General features: G+C 43.4%; 1 protein-coding gene across 4 annotated transcripts in view; it reads left to right on the top strand.

The window, feature by feature from the left end:
• The window catches only part of KDM6A (lysine demethylase 6A), a 289075-nt gene that overhangs the window by 133394 nt on the left and 130192 nt on the right, over nt 1-25489 (top strand). For all 4 annotated transcript variants that reach the window (XM_075912747.2, XM_075912776.2, XM_075912756.2 and 1 more), the window contains exon 5: nt 20035-20093. In XM_075912747.2, coding sequence (XP_075768862.2) covers nt 20035-20093 — 59 coding nt within the window. The remainder of the gene's footprint in view (nt 1-20034; nt 20094-25489) is intronic.

Here is a 25489-nt window from a genome sequence, read left to right as displayed (position 1 = left end):
TTGCTAGAGTGAATCTCAGATATTACTTGATCTTGGAATGATAAATGTGTTTATTGCATGAAGTAAATCTCTAAAAGAGTAGGTTGGTTGAAGTGGGATAAATATCTTGCATGCTATTTGATTTAGGAGGGGGGAGAAACTTTTGGAGGCTACACAACACCTTTAAAGTTGTTTTCATAATGCCTCATGATTCATAGTCTTTGCTCTTTGCTGAGGTTTTGTAAAATCTAAACATTTTTCAATCAAGCAAAACAAATTAGTTTGTTTACATCAAAATAGTATTGCAGGTCCTAATGCAAATTACATAAATTAATCAGATTTGCATTATGAATAACACACATATTTAGCAATCTACCATGCCAGCAACGAAATGTTTGCAATCTAGTGATGCATGGAAGGAGGAGGCAGGTATGAGTCAGTTGGCATTTTTTTATTTTACATAACACAGTCCAGTTGTGAATAAAGAGATGCTCTGGAAGTGTTGATGTCAATGGAAAATGAACAGATATGTAATATATCAGTTCTTTCTCATAGTATTCCAATAATGTTGCTGCGTGGTTTTAGTCTTTCATATCTTTCACATCCAGGTATTCCGTAAAAAGCAGGGGTGGGGAACCTTTTTTGAGTTGGTGGCTGCTAAACCACAGAAAAATCAGTCGAGGCCACACAAAGGTGAGAAGCAAAGAAAAACAAACCCTCACTGACATGGCCCCTGAGTAAGGAGGGGAGAGAGACTCCCCACATTTCCCTTGCACACCAGAGCATAGGGGGACTCAGGCTGGTAGATTTTGTGTGCTCCACTCCAGTGGGCTGGCGGGGGGTGGGAAGGTTGGCGTGACAGTGCAGGCTCCCCAGTGCTGGGGACGTGAGCCTGAGGGGCTGGATCCAGTCAAGCCATGGGCCACGTTCAGCCCCCGAGCCTCTAGATTCCCCACCCCGATACATGCTGTTATGGTAATCTGCAGCTGCCTGTAATAATTAATACCATGTGTTGAGTTATTGTGTTGTGTTGTGTACTGCATTCGTGCCGTTCACTAACTTAAGGAAATGCTCCTTTTCAGGGGGCTATTAATCCTGATATGCCACTCTTGATGGACAAAGCCATTAGCTGTGATATATTGGCTATATCCCCCGCAAGGCATTTTTCTAGGAATGCTGTAGCACTAGTTGAAGGTCCACAGGAAGCTAAAACCCTGAAAGGGTTGAAATACGCACTCTCTTGAAGAGGTGAAGTGGTTACAGGAAGACTAAGGCAGAATCTGCTGTGGAGTAGTCTGACCCCTCTGCAGCAAAGGAAGGAGATAGGTCTAGATGGAGATGTCTAAGATTGTTTATTGTTTTAAAAATCTTTTCTCTGTATGTGTTTTTTGTGATTAAACAATATTTTGAAACCTCAGATCTGATGTACTAGGGTATGTCTACACTACAGCACTAATTCGAACTAACTTAATTCGAATTAGTTAATTTGAAATAAGCTATTTCGAATTAGTGCATCTAGACCTAAAAACTAATTTGAATTAGCGTTTTGCTAATTCGAAATAGCATGTCCACATTGAGTGGACTCTGAACCGAAGTTAAGGCTGGCTGGAACCAGTGTTGGCAGGGCATCAGGTTAGGACTTATTGTGTGGAGCTGCTGCCTCAGGCTAGCCGAGGGCTGTACTAAAAGTGACCCGACCCCCATCCCGGACAGACAGTTCTCAGGATTCCCCGCTTGCTTGTCTTAACTCGATGAGGGACAGCAAAGCAGTCCTGTCTTGAAGTGTCCTGAGTGCCCACGCTCGGCACATCACCTTTGGGGAGACTGGGAAAAGGAGGTGGGAGAGGGGAAGAGAGAGGGTGGGAGAGGGGAGGGGGAAACCTGGGAGGAGGGAGCCAGGGGAAGAAGAAGGAGGGGAAGTATAAAACTATGGTACGCCATATCTTCAGTACTGTGTACAGATGTGGTCTCCTCACCTCAAAAAAGATATTTTGGCCTTGGAAAGGGTTCAGAAAAGAGCAACTAAAATGATTAGGGGTTTGGAACAGGTCCCATATGAAGAGAGGCTAAAGAGACTGGGACTTTTCAGCTGAGAAGAGGAAACTGAGGGGGGATATGATAGAGGTATATAAAATCATGAGTGACATGGAGAGGGTGAATAAAGAAAAGTTCTTCATTAGTTCCCATAACATAAGGACTAGAGGACACCAAATGAAATGAATGGGTAGCAGGCTTAAAAGTAATAAAAGAAAGTTCTTCACACAGCGCATATTCAACCTGTGGAACTCCTTGCCACAGGAGGCTGTGAAGGCTAGAAATATAACAGAGTTTAAAGAGAAGTTAGATACATTCATGGAGGTTGGGTCCATGGAGTGCTATTAGCCAGAGGGTAGGAATGGTGTCTCTGGCCTCTGTTTGTGGAAGGCTGGAGATGGATGGCATGAGAGAAATCGCTTGGTCATTGTCCATTGTCTTCGGTCCATCTCCTCTGAGGTACCTGGTGTTGGCCGCTGTCAGCAGACAAGCTACTGGGCTAGATGGACCTTTGGTCTGACCCAGTACTGCCATTCTTATGTTCTAAGCTCAGGGTCAGGGGTCTCACTGGACCAACTTGATTTTCATGCAAACCTGCTCCTGGGTTCGCATGTGGCCTTTGGTGGCCAGGCTGGCAGCTATCCTGCCCTAGACGGCTGTTTTCCTATGGCTAGTGTGGAGATTGTGGACATTGGAGGCCTCCCCCCAAACCTCGATGAGGTCCACGATCTCTGCACTAGACCAGGTGGGCACCCACCTCTTGTGACCCCGGGCAGGCTCCTGTGAGCTGCCAGCCTGGTCCTGAGAAGAGGCGGAGGGCTGGGTGGCAGCAGGTGGCTGGCTCATTCCGTGCCAGGTGCAGGGTCTGCTGGCTGGGTGCAGGCTTGCAACTGGCACAAGCACTGTAGCCAGACCATGCCCCTTTAAGGGCTTCGGGGCCGGGAGGGGGGCAGAAGAGTTTCCCTGGTTTGGCCCAGAGTGACCACCAGGGCAACCTGGGAAGGGCTAGCCTCCAACTAGTTCAAATTAAGTGGCTACACAGCCCTTAATTCGAACTAGGCGTTACGTTGCTCCTCATAGAATGAGGTTTACCTAGTTCGAATTAATCGCTCTGCTAGTTAGATTTAAATTCGAACTAGCGGTTTGTATGTGTAGTCCCTATTAAAGTTAATTCGAACTAACAGCTGTTAGTTCGAATTAACTTTGTAGTGTAGACATACTCCTAGAGTCATCACTTTTCATGGCTCCAAATGGAAAGAATCCTAGATAGTCAAACCCAGAGTACTATAGTGCTCAGCACCTCGTCTGAGAATGGAGGAATTACCAGTTTCCACTCCACTGAAAAGAAGTGCAAAGGGTATGTACACATAGTTACTCTAAAATATTTCATGGAGTAACTCTGTGCACACTCTTACTGTGAAAAAGAGAAACTTTTTCCAAGTGGCCTGAGCTAAAATAAACCAGAAAAAGGTACTTTTTATTCTGGAATCAGTATGTCCACAGATGTAGTTATTCTAGAATATCCATTTATATTTTTACCTTGCTTTATTCCAGAACAACTTTAATGTGTGGATGAGGCCTTATTGCCTGGTAGGGGTTAGGGATGCAATAGTGTAGTCGATAACAAATAAGCAAAAGACTACATGGTTAATGGTATTGACTACATGCATTTCCGTCCCCCACCCCCAGTAAGTTTTTTTTTTTTTTAACAGGCTGGCCAGCAGCCCACATCAGTTGTGGCTCACTCTGGGACCGGGACCTACCCCTGCTGCGGCTCTGCATTTAAAGTGTATTAGGGAAGGCAGCTCAGCTCAGTTCTAACTCACTCCAGTCCCGGGAGCTTAGACCCCACCCCTCAGACAGGGATTGCTGCCACTCTATGCTGCTGTCTCTTTATCAGGGGTAGCAACACAGGGCGACAGGCAGCCAATCCACAAGGGAAGCTGTTTTATGAACTGGCTCCCCTCATGAACTGGCTCCTGCTTGGCACCCTGTGCTGCTACCTCTGATAGTTTTTCCTCACTTTTCAAAAAAGTCCTCTCTATGCTCATTTGTAACTCAGTGAATTTAATTTTTGGTTTAAAAACTCATGCTTTTATCTTACATTAATAACTGTGTACCACACAGCATTGTGGTTTTTTTAAGGGCGGGAGGAAGTCTTTAGAGTTATTCACTATGTAAACACTAACTACTTAGCTGTTGGAAATCATTTTCAGTTTGTTCAATTGGTTATGTTTATAGATGCATGAGGAAATGTCAGAAGTGGGCATTAGTAGAATTTATGAACTTGAATGTTTTTCAGCTGTGTAGCTATAGTACCAACCCCCCCTCCCCACAACTTTGACATTCATCTACTTAGGGATGTAAAATCCTGTTTTAAAAGTTAACTGGCTAAATGGATTGTTAAATATTCCATTTAAACAGTTCACCGGGATCCCACAGGCAGCAGGTTGGGCTGGAGCAGTTCCTGCTCACGTTGGATGGGGTGACTTTTCCAGCCCATCTGGGCCTCCAGCTAATTGATTATCAGTAAACATCACCTATTAACATTCCTAATTCCCTGTGGGTGCTCCACTATAGGTGCTGGTATGTCCTTGCACTGGCAACCGGAGATTTTTTCCTAGCAGTGCTTTTTTGCATGGCACATGCGCATTAGTGTCTCCTTGTGTCGTTAGTGTCCATTAGGTGCGTGTGCTGGGCAGTGCCTCAGTTCCTTTTCTACTATCCTTGGCAGCAGACAGAGCTCACATTTGCAGTCACCCTTCTTTTACTCAAAACAGCAAACAAAAACTTTAAACTTCCTCAGTGTTCCTGTTCTCAAAGTTTTTAAACACTTCTTCCTACTTTTTGTCAACCTCCCCCCCAAACCCTTTGCTCATGTTTTTCTTCTGCTTCAACATGCCTGGCTCACCAGGCTTTAAGAGGTGCGACTTGTGTAGAGACACCATGCCTGCTTCTGAAGTGCATTCCTTGGGCATAAAGTGCTTGGGAGAAGACAACCACTCCCAGAAATGCCTTCACTGTTCCAACCTGTCTGTGAGGGCAAGACAGGACTGAGCCATCAGACTAGACCTTTCTTTATGAAACGTTGCTTCAGCCGGCTCAGGAGGACTCTTCCCAATCAACAAGGCTTAAGGAGAGGGAAAATCTCCCTAGTCTGGATAGAAACTGTCCTTCCTCCTCATCAGACAGGGCAAAGACAAAGGATAGGGTCTCTCTGGCCAAGTCTCTGCCCTCAGCACCGAGCTCTTCAGGGACAAGCACTGCTGAAAGGCCTTGCATCTCCGGTACCACACCGAAGAAATGGAGTGTGCCGCACTAGTGTACACATTCGGCGCCCAGGCACAATGTGGTGGCACTGCTTGCACCATCAGGGTAAACTAGGTTTGACGGGGGCAGGTGAGCAAAGCCCACAGGTAAGTGCTGCATGTGCGGGACTGGGAGATGGGTTGGAAATGGGGGGGACTACGGCCTATAATGGCAAGGAGAAAGGAGGGTCAGGGCACAACAGGGAGGCAAGATCAAATCAGTATCTTAGATGCCTATATACAAATGCGAGAAGTATGGGTAATAAGCAGGAAGAACTGGAATTGCTAACCAATAAATACAACTATGATATCATTGGTATTACAGAAACCTGGTGGGATGGGACGCATGATTGGAATATTGGTATGGAAGGGTACGGCTTGCTCAGGAAGGACAGACAGGGAAAAAAGGGAGGAGGGGTTGCCTTGTATATTAAAAATGTACACACTTGGACTGAAGTGGAGATGAACGTAGGAGATAGCCGTGTAGAGAGTCTCTGGGTTAAGCTAAAAGGGGTAAAAAACGAGGGTGATATCATGCTAGGAGTCTACTACAGGCCACCTAGCCAGGTGGAAGAGATGGATGAGGCCTTTTTTAAACAATTAACAAAACTATCCAAAGCCCAAGATTTGGTGATGATGGGGGACTTCAACTATCCAGACATATGTTGGGAAACTAACACAGCGAGGCACAGGCTATCCAATAAGTTTCTGGACTGCATTGGAGACAACTTTCTGTTTCAGAAGGTTGAAAAAGCTACCAGAGGAGAAGCTGTTCTGGATTTTGTTTTAACAAATAGGGAGGAACTAGTTGAGAACTTGAAAGTGGAAGACAGTATAGGGGACAGTGATCACGAAATAATAGAGTTCATGATCTTAAGGAAAGGTAGAAGGGAGACCAGCACAATTGAGGTTATGGATTTCAGGAAGGCAGATTTTGATAAGCTCAGAGAACTTGTAGGTAAGGTCCCATGGGAAGCAAGACTGAAGGGAAAAACAACTGAGGAGAGTTGGAAGTATTTCAAAGGGACGTTGTTAAGGGCCCAAAAGCAAACAATTCCGCTGTGTAGGAAGGATAGAAAATATGGCAAAAGACCAGCTTGGCTTAACAAGGAGATCTTGCACGATCTCAAAATAAAAAAGGAGTCATATAAAAAATGGAAACTAGGACAACTAACAAAGGATGAATATAGGCAAGCAACACGGGAATGCAGGGGCAAGATTAGAAAGGCAAAGGCACAAAATGAGATCAAACTAGCTACAGGCATAAAGGGAAACAAGAAGACCTTTTATAAATACATTAAAAGCAAGAGGAAGACCAAGGACAGGGCTGGCCCACTGCTTAGTGAGGAGGGAGAAGCAGTAACAGGGAACTTGCAAATAGCGGAGATGCTCAATGACTTCTTTGTTTCGGTCTTCACCGAGAAGTCTGGAGGTGTGCCTAACGTAGTGAATACAAGCAGAGAGAGGGTAAGTTTAGAAGATAGGATACACAAAGAACAAGTTAAAAATCACTTAGGAAAGTTAGATGTCAGCAAGTCACCAGGTCCTGATGAAATGCATCCCAGGATACTCAAGGAGCTGATGGAGGAGGTATCTGAGCCTTTAGCTATGATCTTTGAAAAATCATGGCAGACAGGGGAGATTCCAGAAGACTGGAAAAGGGCAAATATTGTGCCCATCTATAAAAAGGGGAATAAGAACAACCCAGGAAACTACAGACCGGTCAGTTTAACGTCTGTCCCAGGGAAGATAATGGAGCAGGTAATTAAGGAAATCATATGCAAACACTTGGAAGGTAATAAAGTGATAGGGAATAGCCAGCACGGGTTTGTGAAGAACAAGTCATGCCAAACTAATCTGATAGCTTTCTTTGATAAGATAACGAGCCTTGTGGATAAGGGAGAAGCGGTGGATGTCATATACCTAGACTTTAGTAAGGCATTCGATACGGTCTCGCATGATATTCTTAATGATAAACTAGGCAAATATAACTTAGATAGGGCCACGATAAGGTGGGTGCATAATTGGCTGGATAACCGTAGTCAGAGAGTTGTTGTTAACGGTTCTAAATCCTGCTGGAAAGGGATAACAAGTGGAGTTCCTCAAGGGTCTGTTTTGGGACCCGTACTGTTCAATATCTTCATCAATGATGTAGATATTGGGATAGAGAGTACGCTTATTAAGTTTGCAGATGATACCAAACTGGGTGGGGTTGCAACTTCTTTGGAGGATAGGGACATAATTCAAAATGACCTTAGCAAGTTAGAGAAATGGTCAGAGGTAAACAGGATGAGGTTTAATAAAGAGAAATGCAAAGTGCTCCACTTAGGAAGGAACAATCAGTTCCATACATACAAGATGGGAAGCGACTGTCTAGGAAGGAGCATGGCGGAAAGGGATCTCGGGGTCATAGTGGACCACAAGTTGAATGAGAGTCAACAGTGTGATGCTGTTGCAAAAAAAGCAAATATGATTCTAGGTTGTATCAACAGGTGTGTTGTAAGCAAAACTCGTGAAGTCATTCTGCCGCTCTACTCTGCACTAGTTAGGCCTCAGCTGGAGTACTGTGTCCAGTTCTGGGCGCCACATTTCAAGAAAGATGTGGAGAAATTGGAAAGGGTACAGAGAAGAGTGACAAGAATGATTAAAGGTTTAGAGAACATGACCTATGAAGCCAGGCTTCATGAACTGGGCTTGTTTAGTTTGGAAAAAGAAGATTAAGGGGGGACATGATAGCGGTTTTCAAATATCTAAAAGGGTGTCACAAGGAGGAAGGCGAAAATTTGTTCCTCTTGGTTTCTGAGGACAGGACAAGGAGTAATGGGCTTAAAGTGCAGCAGAGGAGGTTTAGATTGGACATTAGGAAAAAATTCCTAACTGTCAGGGTGGTCAAATATTGGAATAAATTGCCAAGGGAGGTGGTGGAATCTCCCTCTCTGGAGATATTTAAGAACAGGTTAGATAGACATCTGTCAGGGATGGTGTAGACGGAGGTTGATCCTGCCTTGAGGGCGGGGGGCTGGACTCGATGACCTCTCGAGGTCCCTTCCAGTCCTATTATTCTATGATCAGCATCATAAACACCATCACTCAACACAGCACCTAAAACACACATTTCGGCACTGAAGACAGCATCAAAGCCAAACCATGCTGACATGCCCATGATACCAGTGGCACCGACCAAGATGGTTCCGCATAAAGAAATATTAAAACACACCATGGCACCGACTGAACAAATCCCGTTGGTGCTGCAGTCACCGGCATCATTGGCCCATTCTATGTATTCGCCTGAGTCCCCAGCTCCATCTGTTTCTATTAGTGAGGCTGACATGGGGCCAGCAAGCTGCTTCTCCTCCCTCCACTCCTTTTTCATACAGAGGCTTCCACTCTGGGAGCCACGGTTGGTACGTTCGACCCACATGCCACTCATTGTCTCCACGTTGGTATGATCATCACCGGCCAAACCCTCTGCCCCCATATCCAGGCTATTCGTGGGACACGTGGTCGGCCCACAGGAGAACATCACACAGCTCCTTCAACCCAGCAAGAAAGCCACCCAAGTCCCATACCAGACCCATGACACTGCATCAGATTCCCCGGAACACCAGTCTGAGGATGAAGACTCTTGTCTGAAGGGGAAATACACACAACTCCTCCTCATTGCCCAATGAGGCCATTATTCCCACCACTCTGACTCCAACTGATGTTATAAAGCAATTTCAGGAGTTGTTCAAGAGAGTGGACAAATGCGCAGGAGCTGGACCTCCAGAAAGTAGAGAAGCACAATAGTCTTCATATATTGTAACTTGCTACAGCCTCAAAAATAGTACTTCCCATAGATGACGCTATCCTGCACCTTCCGATACAATCTGGCAGACACCTGCTTCTGTCTCACCCATGAAGAGGGCAGACAGAAAATACTTCGTGCCAGCCAAAGGTATGGATTTCCTCTTTTCACATTGCCCTCCAAACTCCCTAGTAGTCCACTCAGTGCACTATAGAGCACTCACAATTCAGTTCCACCCCTCAGAACAAGGACCACAAAATTGCTTGACATCCTCTGCAGAAAAGTCTATTTCTCTGCCACTCTACAACCACAAGTTGCGAAGTACTCTGCACTTCTTACCAACTATGACTATATACCAATTATTCCAAAACTACAGGAACTTTTGCAGTTCCTTCCAGAAGAGAAATTACCTCCACTTCAAAATATAATCCAGGAGGGCCATACCGTTGCTCGTACCACTCTGCAGTCAGCCTTGGATGTCAGACACTGCTGCCCACAGCATGGCCATTCTGATTGTCATGCGTAGAGTGTCAAATTTCCAGGCATCTGGAATACCCAGGGAGCTCAACTCAAGGTTGAAAACCTCTCCTTCGACAGAACCAACTTCTTTGCCAGAAAGACCAAGGTCTTGCATTCTATGAAAGATTCACACACTCTAAGAACACTTTGGATGCATTCACCTCAGAACAAGCAATAGAAGTACAACACCTACTCAAGGCCCAGAGCGTGATACAGACAACCAAGTAGTATGGCTTCAGGCAGAGGCAGACAGCAGAGGTGCAGACCACAACACTTCAACAAGTTAATTTGAACCAACCATCGACAAAGCAGCAAATTTGAAGTTTTGGTTGAGGGCTCAAGCAACATCCCCACCATACTGTCACTGGCACTATCCAACCTCTGATTTACCCACTGGCTAGGGTCCTTTTTCCACTAATGGACTGAAATAACATCCAACCAGTGAGTTCTAGAGATTGTCAGTATGGGCTACTCCATACCTTTTCATATCCATTCCCTCTATCCCCTCCCCGTCTCTCTTCAGGGACCCCTTCCATGGGGAGGGGAGAAGGTCGGCAGGGCTCTGTATTGGGCACCATGAAGGCATCACTCCAGGGTGTGCTCATGCTGACCCTATGGCTTGCTAAGTGAAAAAATCTTCTGGCTACTGTGCATGCACATGCGTATATACCTTATTGGACTGGATGTGAACAACACATCTTGAACGAGTTACAAAAGGTGAGTAACTTTGTTGGTCTCGTGAATCTGTTAGCACATCTTATGATATATCAGTATTGGGCTTGGAGGATATCCTTTCTTGAGATGGGGGTTTCAAATAAAAATAAATGTAGGTTAGTGTCTCTAAGTTTGGTTGGCTGGCTTTTATCATGGTACTATCTGTGTTTCACACCTGTTAATTTGTAATGCTTCCTATTGGAACACTAGTGTGCCTTCAATGAGAACGTATTGTGGATATTAAATAATGTATATTTACGGTAAGGTTGGTTTTAATAGAATGCACATGCTTCTTAAAAACTTTGAGTCTAGGGTGCATGTAGGATGTACTTAAGGAGCATGAGCACATGCAATGCATATTTATAGTAATAGGAAGTTTAATAATCACCCTACTCCACTGTTGTATGGTCTTTCCCTACTTTGTCTCCTGTTCGGAACAGAATTTGAAGAGTACAAATAGTCAGAAATTAGTCTCCTACCTCAACCCCTTATTGCCTCCATATTCCCAGCACGCAGCAGTTTCCTCAGTCTGTCTGTTGGGCATTAAATGAGTACTGTACTTTGCCAGCTACAGCGCCCTTAACAAAGATGAAACCTAAAAAAAATAAACCTAAACCTTTAAATAACAAAACTAGTCAAATACAACAAAAAGCCGACTCCTAACACATTAACAGAATCTGGGAAATATAGAAATTAACTGTGTTCAAGATAATTTTTCTCTTTCTCTTGCCCTCCCTCTCCAAATAGGTAGCTGGGAGGATGGTAGGGATCAAAACATCACTGTTCAGATTTAGAGGACAATTATAATGGAATTCATTTAGAACTCAGCTTTTGCCACATTGAGAAGGTCATTGGCCCCCACAAAAATAAGATTTTTGAACATGAAAAAGATTTCTGTTTGATTTTAGCCTGAACTTTTCACTTTGAAGCATGACTTTTGTGTGGCCATTGTATTGTGATCAAGTGTTATATACGTAGAGTAGTAATATTGCTCTAGAGCAGGGATCAGCACCTTTCAAAAGGGGTGTGCCAAGGTTTAACTTACTCACTTCTGTTTACGGATCTGCATGCCATTGATACTTTTAAAAATCAATAATAGTCCTACTTAGATTTTTATTAGCTTCATTAATAAATAGATTAAAGAAGCAGATCTTACCGTTGAGTGTGATTCTTGGCCTTGGTTTTCCTTGCTGAGTTTTCCGATCTCAGGCTCATAGCTTGGTACTTTAAGCAGCACACAAGCCTCTGAATTTTCAGCCATTACCTGCCTCCGGGAGGGACAAAGAATTGACTTTATACGTGAAAACTCTGTTCACAGATGTCTGCAGAGCCAAACGCTAAGAGCAGTAAAAATGCTACTTTTTTCAGTCAGGTTTCACGTGGAATTCTATTGGGTCATGATCTCTCTCGGTAGCCTCAAGTGTGTGCCACAGAACCCTAAGCTTTGAGGCCCATAAGTCTGAGAATTGTAATTCAATGAGCTGCATTTCGAAATCCTCAATACATATCCTCTGAAACACCAATTTGCTGGTATCAAAGTTGTCTGGTTTGATTACGGAGGAAAACTTCATTAAAACTTCCTGGGCTTTGGTGGGCCTTCAGGGGTTGACTGCATCAGAGGCAAGGCTTTGAGATGGGCCTAGCCTCAGCCTTCTAAAAAAGACACCCAGATCAAACACAGAGAGCAGCAAGCAGGGCAGCAGCCAACCTGGTAGTTTTCCTGGGAATTCATCCTGGGAGTCACCCGTAGTGTTTGGTGCTCTTTTCCTTGAAGAAATTTTTTTTCTTTTCTCTCTCCTGCCCTTCAAGGACTCATTTAATAACATCTGAGGATTCTCTCAGAAGGAAGGCAGGTATGGATGGTGATAGGTCTGCTGTTACCTGCACAGCATGTGCCATGTTTGTCTTCCTCCTGGAAAAAAGAAGGGATTTCATCTGCACTAAGTGCCAGCCAGACACCATTTTGGAAGAAAAAACTAGATGACTTGAGGCCCAAGTATCGACCCTATGTTCCATCAGAGAGGATGAAGACTTCCTTGATAGAAGGCAGGCAAGGCACACTGAAGATCCAGTGAGGGCAGTACATGACAAGGAAGAGAACTGGCAGCATGTAACCTCTAGAAGAAGGCCAAGTCAGGTATCCCCCATTCCTGTAGAGGTAAGTAACTGCTTTCAGGCTCTCTCCACAGGTACTGTGGTGGAGAATGCTTTGGCAGGAACCTCTCAGGGAAGAAATCAGAAGGGAACACTATCTACCGGAAGGCATGGGATGCGTAGTCCTAGGGATGGGGGGGTTCCATGACCAACACCCCCACAAGAGGAATATGTGTGGTGGTGGTCGGGGACTCCATCCTAAGAGGGACTGAGTCCTCCATCTGCCGTCCTGACTTGCAATCTTGAGAAGTGTGCTGCTTACTGGGAGCTCGCATTCATGATGTGACCGAGAGTCTTCGAAAACTGATCAAACCTTCAGATCAGTACCCCTTCCTGCTTCTCCATGTAGGAACTAACAATACGGCCAAGAATGACCTTGAGCAGGTCACTGTAGATTATGTAGCACTGGGAAGAAGGATCAAGGAATTTGAAGTGCAAGTGGTGTTCTCATCCATCCTTCTAGTTGAAGGAAAAGGTCCGGGTAGGGATCGTCGAATTGAGGAAGTAAATGCATGGTTGCTCAGGTGGTGTCGGAGAGAGGGCTTTGGTTTCTTCGACCATGGGACACTGTTCCGAGTACAAGGATTTCTAGGAAGAGATGGGATCCACCTAACCAAGAGAGGAAAGAGCATCTTTGCGGGCAGGCTTGCGAACCTAGTGAGGAGGGCTTTAAACTAGGTTTGTTGGGATATGGTGTCCAAAGCCCTGAGGTAAGCGAGGAAGTCGGCTACTGGGAAGAAACACAAGGAGGAACGCGCAACAAAAGAGGACCCCGACTCGAATGGAGAAGGTAGGGCGATCAACTGGGTATGTAAGGTGTTTGTACACAAATGTAAGAAACCAGGGAAACAAACAGGAAGAATTAGAAGCCTTGGCCCAGTCAAAGAACTATGATTTGATTGGAATAACGGAGACTTGGTGGGATGGCTGGAACACTGTCATGAAAGGGTATAAACTGTTCAGGAAGAACAGTCAGGGGAGCAAAGGAGGAGGAGTTGTATGTAAGACAGCAATAGGATTGCTCAGAGCTCCAGTATATAGAGGGTGAAAAGCCTGTTGAGAGTCTATGGGTAAAGTTTAGAGGTGGAAGCAACAAGAATGATGTTATGGTTGGTGTCTGCTATAGACCACTAGATCAGGTGGATGAGGTAGACGAGGCTTTCTTCAGACAACTGAGAGAAGCTTCCAGATCATAGGCCCTGGTTCTCATGGGGGACTTTAATCACCCTGACATCTGTTGGGAGACCAATACAGCAGTACACAGACAATCCAGGAAGTTTTTGGAGAATGCTGGAGATAACTTCTTGGTACAGGTGCTGAAGGAACCTACCAGGGGTCATGCACAGCTTAACCTGCTGCTCACAAACAGGGAGGAACTACTAGGGGAAGTAGATGCAGGTGGCAACGTGGGCAGCAGTGATCATGCAATGGTAGATATCAGGATCCTGACCAAAGGAAGAAAGGAGAGTAGCAAAATACACACCTTGGACTTCAGAAAAGCAGACTTTGACTCCCTCAGAGAACTGATGGGCAGGATTCCTTGGGAAGCTTATGTGAAGGGGAAAGGAACCCAGGAGAGCTGGCAGTATTTTAAAGAAGTCTTATGGAAGGCACAGGAAGAAACCATCCCAATGTGCAGCAAGAAAAGCAATATGGTAGGTGACCAGATTGGCTTACTGGGGACATCCTTGGTGAGCTTAAACACAGAAAGGAAGCTTATAAGAAGTAGAAAATTGGACAGATGAAGTGAAAGAATATAAATATATTGCTCAAGAATTCAGGGGAGTTATCAGGAAGGCGAAAGCACAATTGGAATTGCAGCTAGAAAGAGATATTTAGAGTAACAAGAAGAGTTTCTACAGGCAATAAGAGGGTGATCATAAAGGGTGAGGGGCCCTTACTGGCTGAGGGAGGTAACCTAGTGACAGATAATGTGGGAAAAGCTGAAATATTCAATGCGTTGTTTGCTTCTGTCTTTACGGAAAAGGTCAGCTCCCAGACAAATGCACTAGACAACGTGGTGGGGGAAGGAGGTGGATAGCCTTTGGTGAGGAAAGAACAAGTTAGGAAGTATTTAGAAAAGCTAGACATAAACAAACCCATGGGTCCGGTTTTAATGCATCCGAGGATTCTGAGGGAGTTGGCAAATGTCATTGCAGAGCCTTTGGCCATTATCTTTGAAAACTCGTGGAGATCGGGTGAGATCCCAGATGAATGGAAAAAGGCAACTGTAGTGTCCATCTTTAAAAAAGGGAAGACCGACAGTCCAGGGAACTACAGACCAGTCAGCCTTACCACAGTTCCTGGAAAAATCATGGAGGGGTTCCTCAAGGAATCCATTTTGAGGTACTTGGAAGAGGGGAAAGTGATCAGGAATAATCAACATAGATTCACAAAGGGCAAGTCCTGCCTGACCAATCTGATTAGCTTCTCTGATGAAGTAACTGGCTCTGTGGATATGGGAGTGTCAGTGGATGTGATATACCTTGATTTCAGCAAAGCTTTTGATAAGGTCTCCCACAATATTCTTTCCAGCAAGTTAAGGGAGTATGGATTGGATAAATGGACTGTAAGATAGATAGAAAGCTGGCTAGACGGTCAGGCCCAACGGGTAGTGATCAACGCTGAATATCAGGTTGGCAGTCGGTTTCTAGCAGAGTATCGCAATGATTGGTTCTAGAGCCGGTTTTGTTCAATATTTTTATTAATGATCTAGATGAGGGGCTAGATTGCACCCTCAGCATGTTTGCAGATGACACTAAGCTAGGGGGAGAGGTAGATATGCTGAAGGGCAAGGATAGGGTCCAGAGTGACCTAGACAGATTAGAGGATTGGGCCAAAAGAAATCTGATGAGGTTCAACAAGGACAAGTGCAGTGTCCTGCACTTGGGACAGAAGAATCCCTATCATTGTTATAGGCTGGGGAGCGACCGGCTAAGTAGCAGTTCTGCAAAGAAGGACCTGGGGATTACAGTGGATGAGAAGCTAGATATGAGTCAACAGTGTGCTCCTGTAGCCAAAAAGGCTATTGGCATATTAGGTTGCATTAGGAGGAGCATTGGCAGCAGATCTAGAGAAGTGATTATTCCCCTTTATTCGGTTCTGGTGGGGCCACATCTGGAGTATTGTGTCCAGTTCTGGGCCCCCCACTATAGAAAGGACGTGGACGCATTGGAGAGGGTCCAGCGGAGAGCAACCAAAATGAGTAGGGGGCTGGAGCGCATGACCTTCGAGGAGAGGCTGAGGGATTTGGGTTTGTTTAGTCTGCAGAAGAGAAGTGAGGGGGGATTTGATAGCAGCCTGCAACTTCCTGAAGGGAGGTTCCAAAGAGAATGGAGAGAGACTGTTCACAGTAGTGATGGATGGCAGAACAAGGAGCAGTGGTCTCAAGTTACAGTGGGAGAGGTCTAGGTTAGACATTAGGAAAAACTAGTTCACTAGGAGGGTGGTGAAGTACAGCAATGGGTTACCTAGGGAGGTAGTGGAATCTCTATCCCTGGAGGTTTTTAAGTCTCGGCTTGACAGGGCCTTGGCTGGGTTGATTTAGTTGGGATTGGTCTTACCTTGGGCAGGGGGCTGGACTTGATGATCTCCTGAGGTCTCTTCCAGCTCTATGATTCTGTGAGTCTATGAAAACATCAGGCCAAAACATTGGAAATCTTGAAATCTGACAAAAGATCTGATGCAAATTCTTGTATATACATTCTAATCTGAGCAACATTGATAGTGCAGTATTTCATTAGTTATTTAAGCTGTTGGAAATAGGAGAAAGTTGAGGTGTCGATGTCCTAAGGAAAAAAAGACAAGTTTTGCAACAAATGTCTTCCATGTTCCGTACCAGTTTGGGTTGAGTTTGTTTAGATGTGCGGTGATGCCAGTTAGAAACATTAGTTGTACGACCCATTTGTCATCCAGTTTCTGGTAGTTTTGACCTTTTTCTGTCAAAGATCTTGATTGCATCAAGGCTGTACACAAAGCATATCAGAGCCTTCCAACGGCTTAACCAGTGAACATTGCTGTGAAGTGGGATGGACTTGTATTCACCTCAAACAGAGCTTGAAACCGCCGATATGTAAAGGCAGATCAAGCAACAAGAGAATTCACAATCTTCACAGCTGTAGTCGTTACATTATTAAGCTTAGAGTTCGAAATTTTGGCAGAAAGATTTTGTTGATGAATAATGCAATGAAAATGTACTGTTGAGTGGCGAATTTGATCCTCAATGATCTTTACAAATCCCTTCTATTCTTTTTTTTACCATAGCAGGGACACTGTCAGTTGTCACTGAAAATATTTTTTGGATATCAATTCTGCTTTCCTCCAAAATGATTAACCAAAATCTTTGCTATATCTTCCCTATTTCATATATTTTTTGTCTGTAAATGGCTTTCTATGTTTTGCAACATATTGTGTGTTTTTGTAACTCCTCTCTGTGGCTTGATTTTTAATGACAAAGAAGTTAGACACCACTTTGTTTTCTGTACCTCGTGATGACCTGTTTGACTCATCCTTGTCCACTTCATCCTTGAAATGTTTCTCATGCTTTGTCTGAAAATGTCATTGGACACTTGATGTGCTGCAAATAATGCTCTCACAACAGAGAGCACAAACAGCATGGCTTTATGTTGAACAAATCCGTATTCACCCTCCAAAAAGGCTGAAATGAGTGAACATCTAAACTTTGCTTTTGTAAGGACCGCTGTTTTGTCTAAAATGTTTGACCCTCCACTAAAGTGTAAAAACCTGACCAGCGGCTCGCATTGCAAGCTTTCCTGTGAATGGGAGAGACTAAGGGGACTTTTCTGTTGAACATACCCATAATACCATGAGTCTTTCGTTGTGCATGCCACTCAGAATCATCTTGCTGTACGTTGCCGACCCCTGCTCTAGAGCTTTGTCCTGTTTTAAGTTTGGTCATATTACTTGGCCTAAAATAAAAGCTTGCTAATTGGATCTTCTGCTTTGCAAATTGCTTTACTATAGGTATAAGGAATAAAATTAACTTTTTTTCTGACTTTATCATTTCATCAGTCTTTTTTTCTGAACTCATAATTAAAAGATGCTTGTGCTTGCATACATCTTTTAATACAAGAATAAAATCATTTAAAGATCTGTTATTCTGGTGATGCTCTCTCTTTAGAGGGCCAGGAATACTTTTAAACTGTCAGCTGATACTTTTGTACTGCTAATGGTTGATTTCACATTAGCAACTTTTACTGCCACTTATATGGTACTAGAAGATTACCTGGTGGTACTGGGGTCCTTAACTCAATTAGTTTTTGTTTTTCTTCATTTAAATCATTGCTCTTGGCTGTCACTGGAGATGAGGGGTCCAATATGCAGGCTGCACAGGGGAGGGGGAACTACTCCAGCCCCCTCTCATCGCAGCAGTTTAGAGCCAGGTGAGAAGTGCTAACATGTCTCTGCATACCCCTTTATGGGAGAGGAGTAGTAGATCTCCACACACTGCCTCTGCCCCCAGTACCATCCTCATAGTTCTCATTGGCTCAGAAATCAGCCAATGAGAGATGTGGAACCAGTGTTTGCGGGTGCAAGTAGCATGCAGAGGCCCACTGCCTCACCTCCCAAGAGGAACACAGATACGTTTGCCTGCCGGCAGCTTTGAGTAGCGTGAGACCACCATGGCATGAGTGCACTGCTCTGTTGTTATAATAGAAAAGTGTAACCCAAGACCTCTTACCAATATTCTTGGAGTGATTCCGCAGCAAAAAGTATTGCTCAATCCTATGCTAATAGTTTCAGGTAGTACTGTGTACTATCTATTACTGCAGATGTGATCCTATGCAACTCCTTTTGGAAGTGTCTTTCTCTCGAACTCTATTGAAATTATATATGGGACAGAAATAGGTGGGACCCACATACATGTTTTTATCAGAGACTGCTCCTAGAACTGCATTGGGTACTAGTTGTCTTCTAGGTAAAAGTTGGTTATTTGATTTGAGAAGCCAAAGTGGATTTCAGTCTTGATTGTCTTTCCCTGTGTGATACCAAAACCGATGGGAATATCTGAGGCAGATGAAATTAAAGGATCCCTCTTAATATAAATAGGATGAGTTGAGACACACAATGTTCCTGAGAAATCTTTGGCTATGTAACTTCTTGCCCTCCGTGGTCCATCAGATGTCAGGCGGATGTTCTCCAGCTCATATTCAAACTTTGGCTTGTTTTGGTTCCTTTAATATGAACAAAAATAGAATTGTCATTTAAGACAGTCCCCCAGAAATATGTTGTTGGTAATGTAATTGATTTAAGGCGCTTAACTTTGTGATAATCTTGAGTATATTGTTACATTATAAAAGTGATAAGCTTACTTATGTAATAGTTTTGAATTTTTATATAGGGGTGGGGACCTCAGGCTTGGGGGCTGGTTGCGGTCTCCAGCTTCTCTGGATCCAGTCTCTGAGGCTTAGGGCCCCTCTCCAGCATTGGGGAGCCTAGATGGTGCTCCAGCATGACCCCTTCTCCTACTACTATGCCGTAGAGCTGGAGCAAAGAAAAACTACTAGCCTGGGCCCTCCTAGGCTTTGGTGTGCAAGGAGAATGTAGGGAGTGTCTGTCTTTTTTTTTTTTTTTTTTTCTGAGTTGGTGGCCACATCAATGAGGGCTTGATTTTTGCTCCTTAGCCCCTGACTGTTTTTTTTTCTGTGGGTCATTGGCCTCTAACTCTGAAAACATTCCCCATTCCTGTTTTAGATGGGATATATGATAATGATTTATAAAATTACTTGTGTAATAAATGTCCGGTTTAAAAAAACAACCACCTTAAATTGTGACATCACCTGGGGATGTAAGGATCAATTTCTTCAAAAAAGAATTTCTTAGAAAGATGTTAGATTGCATTAGTGCAATTGAGTCCCCCCTTCCCTCCATGTAAATATTACAAATCAGGGAAATAAATTAATAGACGTGTGAATTTCAGAAAATCTACTGATAAATGATCTGCGATAGAAACAAAATTATTTGCTTTGGATTATAGTTTGATGGCCTTTCTCCTATTAGTGACAAATGCAGTTTCCTTAAGACACATTTTAGGCTTATTTTAGTAGCATAGTACTTTAAATACTGAAATAACAATGTATATTATAAATATAAATGTTTGCTAGTATAAGCATAATTTTGACTATAGTAGCATTTTGACTTTAGTAGCATTTTATGTTTTCTCTCCTCTTCTCTTTTTAAACTGAGGACTTCTGTCCATACTACCTTTCCCTTTATTCTCATACAAAACAGAATACCCCACTTTAATTTCATTAACGTAAGAATGCTCAGATATTTTTGTTATGAAATCGCTCTATAAGTAGCAATTTGCTCTCAAATTTAAAATGAATGTTCAGGCTTTCTGAGTTTTTAAATCTCCTTCCACCTCACTCACTATCTTGTTGAGACCCTCCCTAAATATCGTCTGATATTGGAGACAGCATTTGTATTAGCCATGCATTTAAGAATGCACAAAAAATAGGTTTGAAGTTCCTGAATGCATGTTTGCTTATTTTTAAGTAGTATTTCTTTTCTTTACAGAATGCTGCCTTTTTATATGGCCTTGGCTTGGTCTACTTCCATTACAATGCATTTCAGTGGTAAGTTGGAATAAATCCTAACTTCATCAAAATGCTTTGGTTTATATTTTGTTACAATGTGAATCTTGCAAAAACAGATCACATTCTGTTCAGGAGACTTAAAACTTTTCATGGGCTTGATCAGATCTTGAGATAAATTGTACTAAAACATCATGTCTTATGAAAACCATGGTAATTTTTTAAATGGAAAAATAAAGGAAAGCTATTTAGCTCCCTTTAATATGAACCTGCAGGTGTACTGACACTTCTTGTTTCCAATGTGACCATTTAGGTTTTTGTGATGCATTGGTTGTCTGTGGACCATTGCCTTTGGTAAACCTGTTTTTCTCTAGTGAAAAAACTGCATGTGTTGTATTTTATTATTTTGGTTTGTTTTTATTTTTGATCGTGGCACAAATTTAATTTGTGGAAGTTTTTGATAGTCAAAAGAGTAGGTCTTAATTTGTATCTCAGAATGAAAAATATTTTAAAAGTTAAGAAGTGGTCTCCCCCTAATTTGGAAACAAGAAGATGATAGAATTATTTTTTAAGTTTATAGGTAATAGAGAATGGGTGAAGTCAATGGTGGCTGAGGAGTGTGTTGGGCTAGTAGATTTGAATGTATTTTCATTCATTGTTAAGTAGGGGACTGAGCGGAATAGTGTACTATAGGGACTTAGTTTGCTACAATCTAAAAGATTTTGGAACATGAGCAGTGAATGTCATAGTGTGTCTACATAAAGATGGCTAGCTTATCTTAATTCTTAGTCTGGAGTGTTGACTTCATTATATGATGATTTCTCAGACTGGAAAATGTGAAAGCCTCTGATCAATACGGTATATGGGTGATATCTGTTGAGTAATTACCAGACACCATGTGAATTTACTTGACTCTGTATGTCTAAAGTTGAAGGGATTTGATAAAGATATGATTGATATGAAGCTATAAAATTAGATGCTTTTTCTAAAATGTGTTTATGCGCATTTCAAAATACAGAAATTATTTTTATAAACCAAATGCAGTATTAAATTAAAAAGTCCATTGAAGGAAGAGAGCAAAACATTGAGTTTGATCTTGCAACTTAGGTATTTTCAGTGTTGTTAACTCATACTTAACAATCTGCAGAGAAGCTCTAAATTTACAAAAGTAATTGAAGGAAGTTTCCAAAGGATCTGACAGATTCAATTGGTGATTTTATTATGATAGTCTCATTGGAAATTTGGCTTGATGTAATTAACAAGAATGAACCTAAACCAGCCAAGGACAAAATCAAAAAAAGGAATCAGAGGAACCTTATAATCTGTTACCTTCTTTTGCTTTGCCAGAATGACTCATCCCAGATAAAAAGGACCTAGATTGAACATAGAACATGAAGAACAGACAGCTAGAGTGCAATCCTGAATGTTTATCTTGAATATTGTAAGCTAGAAGAGTTCTATCCCAATTCTGTGTACAAAGGATGCTGTCACAGTTTGTACTATCAGAATAGTGGAAAACAGTAGAAGTAAAATTAAAGACGACAGATCACTTAAATTAAAAAACAAACAGTTACAAGTGACCCATCTGTCTGTACAGACCTTGGTATTAGTGAACATGATTTTTAGCACATTCACATTTGGTTTTCTCAAAATCTTAGAGAATTATATGTAAGCACAAAGACAAATGATTTGGAGGCCTAACAAGTTAGGTGATAGTGCTTTGGCTGAGCTCTTGAATTTTACTTAGAGTATTGCAGAATTTTCATTTTGAATTATTTGGCACACCAAAAAGAGCGCCAGTGTTGGCTGACTTCTGTCATGTTAATCATCGTCACCAAGTTTAGTCTCACAGTCTCTCTAGATCAGTGGAGGGCAACCTGTGGCCTGTGAGATGTTTTGTTAATGTTGCCCGTCCCCCCCGTCCCCTACCCCGCCCGCTCCAGCTCCCACTGGCTGCAAGTCCCTGATTCCAGACAATGGGAGTTGTGAGAAGTAGTGACCCTGTGGCCCTCTGCTTTCTGCAGCTTCCATTGGCCAGGAGCGATGAATCATGATCACTGGAAGTTGTGTGGGGCCATGTTTGCAGACAGTCAGTGTTGGCAAAATACCTCACAGCCTGCCAGCGGATTAACCAGATGGGCCATGTGGTGGGCTGCAGGTTGCTACTACTGCACTAGATGGTATGGTTAAAACAGTGGCAGTTACTGTCAGTTATTTTATGCTACTGCTCAATTATTACCATATTGAAAAATTTGGTGGTAACAGGGGGAAAATGACTACTCTAGATAATATATATTAACTCCTATGAAGTGTTTGATTTCTTAAGACCTTTTTGGAGGGTTTTCAGGTAGGAGAGCATACAGTATCCTTGGAGCTTGTGGCAGGGTACTTAAGGTATGCCTACACCAAGTTGGAGATGTGATTTATTATCCTCAGTTCTAGCAGACATAGAAAACCTAGCTTTGCTCAAATTCTCACATTAAAAATAAGTGTGGCAGCAGTGGCATATGTGGCAGGTTGGGCTAGCTGCCCGAGTGTGAATTTGGGGTGTTTAGCGCGTTTGTAGTGAGGCAGGTAGCCTGAGCTGCTGCCTTTGTTACCATGGCCATACTATTTTGGGTACGCTGGCTCGAGCACAGCTACATTCTTGTAGTCTACCCAAGCTGGAAATGTCACTTTCTAACTGTATGCATACAAAAGAAAGGCTGTCTGCATCTGCAGTCCTATGCAAATTGCAAGGCAAGCCTCAAACCTTCTATCAGGAGGAGTGAATTGTCACTCAAACTACATTCCTTTTAAAGCAGTCAGTTCACCCAATTCAGTTGTTATTTGTATGTTTTATAGCAGGGCTACTCAACTTTGGAAGCCCCGGTGGCCACAGTGATGTGATTCAGCACATGCCGAGGACCACAACTTCAGTGTGGTTGCATATATATGCAAATAGCTTCTTTCACACAATGCCCTGATTCTCCCAGAACCTCCTCTAGAACCTCCTCTGGGGGCTAGAAATGCTGACACCCTGTACCCATCTGCTCCAGGCAGTCAGTCCACTTGCATCTTTCAGTGCTCACCCCACCTGGGAGATGCCTTGCTGTAGTGGAATGTGTTCCCAGAGGAGGCCATGTTCAAAGGATCCCATCCGCAGACCATGTGTTGAGCCCTGCATAAACCCAAACTGCACCACGGGCCACAAACATACAGGCCACGTGCCGCATGTTGAGTAGCCCTGGTTTATAGCATGCATCTATGTATGAGATGTTCAATGAAGACTGCAGGCTTTTAAAGAATGGGGTACGTTAATTAGGGCATTAGATACTTGCCAGCGACTAACTCACTGTCTTGCTGTGGTGAAGGGAAGAGGAAGAGTTGGATGTTTTTTGTAATGTGTAGTTTTATGCACTGTCTTTAATGAAGAGTATGTGCATTTTTAAAAATAATTGAAATATAATTGAACTTTTTTTTAACAATATCATTACTGGATTTTCAAGATACAAAAAATGAGATCTGAAGTAGTGTAAATCCTGTTTGAGTACTCGCTCATGTCCATTCAGAAATCGTCCCGTCTCCCCTGTCCCTCAGCAGTATCTGTAGGAGAGTGGCTGTGATGTCTACATAGCGCAGTATAAGATATGCCACCCATTCCCCCTACTATCAGTGCCTTCTTGCCACCAGTGACAGTGCATGGAATGTTTGCTGCTCTTACTAGCATTGCTTACGCTTCATTCATTGAAACGTTCGTCCTCATCGAGTTAGTGTATATAATTAGCAATAGTTAACCCCTTAGCAGTACTTAGATATTTGTTGGTTCTGTCTGGGGCTTAGCCAGGGGACAAGACATGCCCTGATCCCCAGGCTTTAATTCCTGTGATGGCTGAAAATGTTTTGTGCCTGTCTGGATTCACATTGCCTCAGGTGTTTGGGAACGAGCACATTAAAGATGTTAAAATGTGATGATTAGTCCATAAGTGCCTGTGCAGAACCATAGTGGGGGGGTAGTTCCAGAGGAGCCTACTTGAGCCGGGACTGAGCCCATGCTGCGGCTCTGCATTTTAAAGGCTCCACTAGGCTCTTACTACATTTAAAATGCAGAAGCGCAGCGATCATCAGCGTGAGCCGGGACTGCTGGATTCCAGCTCGCGCTGAGTCCAGCAGCCCCTGTCCGTGACCAGCCCTGGCTGCTGTGAATAGGGGCTTGTGCTAGCTCGGGCTGCCACGAACAGAGACTGCTCCAGCACCAGTTCCTGTACATGGCAGCCAGAGTTGGCCTCTGTCTGTGGTGGGGCCCAGCTCCCCACTAGGACCCCTGCAGATGGGGTGTGTCAGCAGCATCCCCTAGCCTTCTCTCCCCTGCCTCTGATTAAGGCAGCGAGAAGGGGGTAGGTGGCACCCCAGAGACTGTGATTGGGGAACTAGCTTTTAAGGTGGCTTCCCCACCACCACCATCTCCTGTCTTTTCCCCCCTCCCCCTTACTGCCTCTAATAGAGTCTGCTTGAGTCCCCGCTCACCCTGTGCTCCCTGCAGAACTTCTGCTTTTGAAATGTATAAGAGCTCCTCAGAACCTTCTTCTGCAGAGCTCATGGAGACCTCCTGCTGAACAGAAGAAGAAATGGAAATTGCTTAAAAAAAAAAAAAAAATTAGTGGAACATGGTTGCAACTGGGCACCAATAGCCACAATAAAGAAGTCATTTAGCACCTCTGCCATTTCCAAGTTTCTCAAACACAAAAGAAAGCCTCTGTGAGGCTTTCAGATGCCATCTACACAAGCGCCTTCCAGGCTGCACAGCAAATCCTGACACTCCCATGCTAGCCCAAGCAGTCCTTCCCCTTACTTTGACCCCCTTGAATTGGTTAAATGGTAAAACAGTGTTTAACCAGTGAGCCAGTTAAATGGGAATTTATATCCCTAGTCTGGTCCAGGAGGGTACTCCACATCTGGAGTTGTGGTGGGAGAAGCAGATATCTGGGTGGGGTGTGTGCCCTGCAGCTAGGCTGTGTTAGGAAAATGTTTGGGCTGGGGACTGTCCTGTTGACTGGCCTCTGGGAGGGGAGGTGGGCAGGTCTCTGAGGTGGGTTCCCTGCAGATAGGCTCTGAGGAGATGGGAGTGCAGATGATTGAGTTCTGGAGGCCCAGCATGATCCCCTCACCTCAACTGAAACACAGTTGGTTTAGGGGGTGGGCTTTTTGTGGGGGTTTTTTTCAACTCTTACTCCATGGGGAATCTTTTTTTCTGTTGTCTGTATTGTTTACATACTTTTTTATTTTGAAATAAATTACCAAAATAATTGAAACTGGAGTGATTATATTGTGTTTTTTTTTTTTGACAAATGAAATAATACAGAATTATAAAATATTGTGTGCAGAACTTTGTTTTTAAAAAAAAAGAAGAAAGAATTCCCCAGGGTGATATGCTATGCATTATCTCATCCTTGAAAAAC

Source organism: Pelodiscus sinensis, chromosome 1, assembly GCF_052426305.1.
Source record: "Pelodiscus sinensis isolate ZL-2025 chromosome 1, ASM5242630v1, whole genome shotgun sequence".
In the NCBI taxonomy this organism is placed as follows: domain Eukaryota; kingdom Metazoa; phylum Chordata; order Testudines; family Trionychidae; genus Pelodiscus; species Pelodiscus sinensis.
The sequence above is the reverse complement of the archived record's forward strand: the minus strand, read 5'-3'. Positions and strand labels throughout refer to the sequence as shown.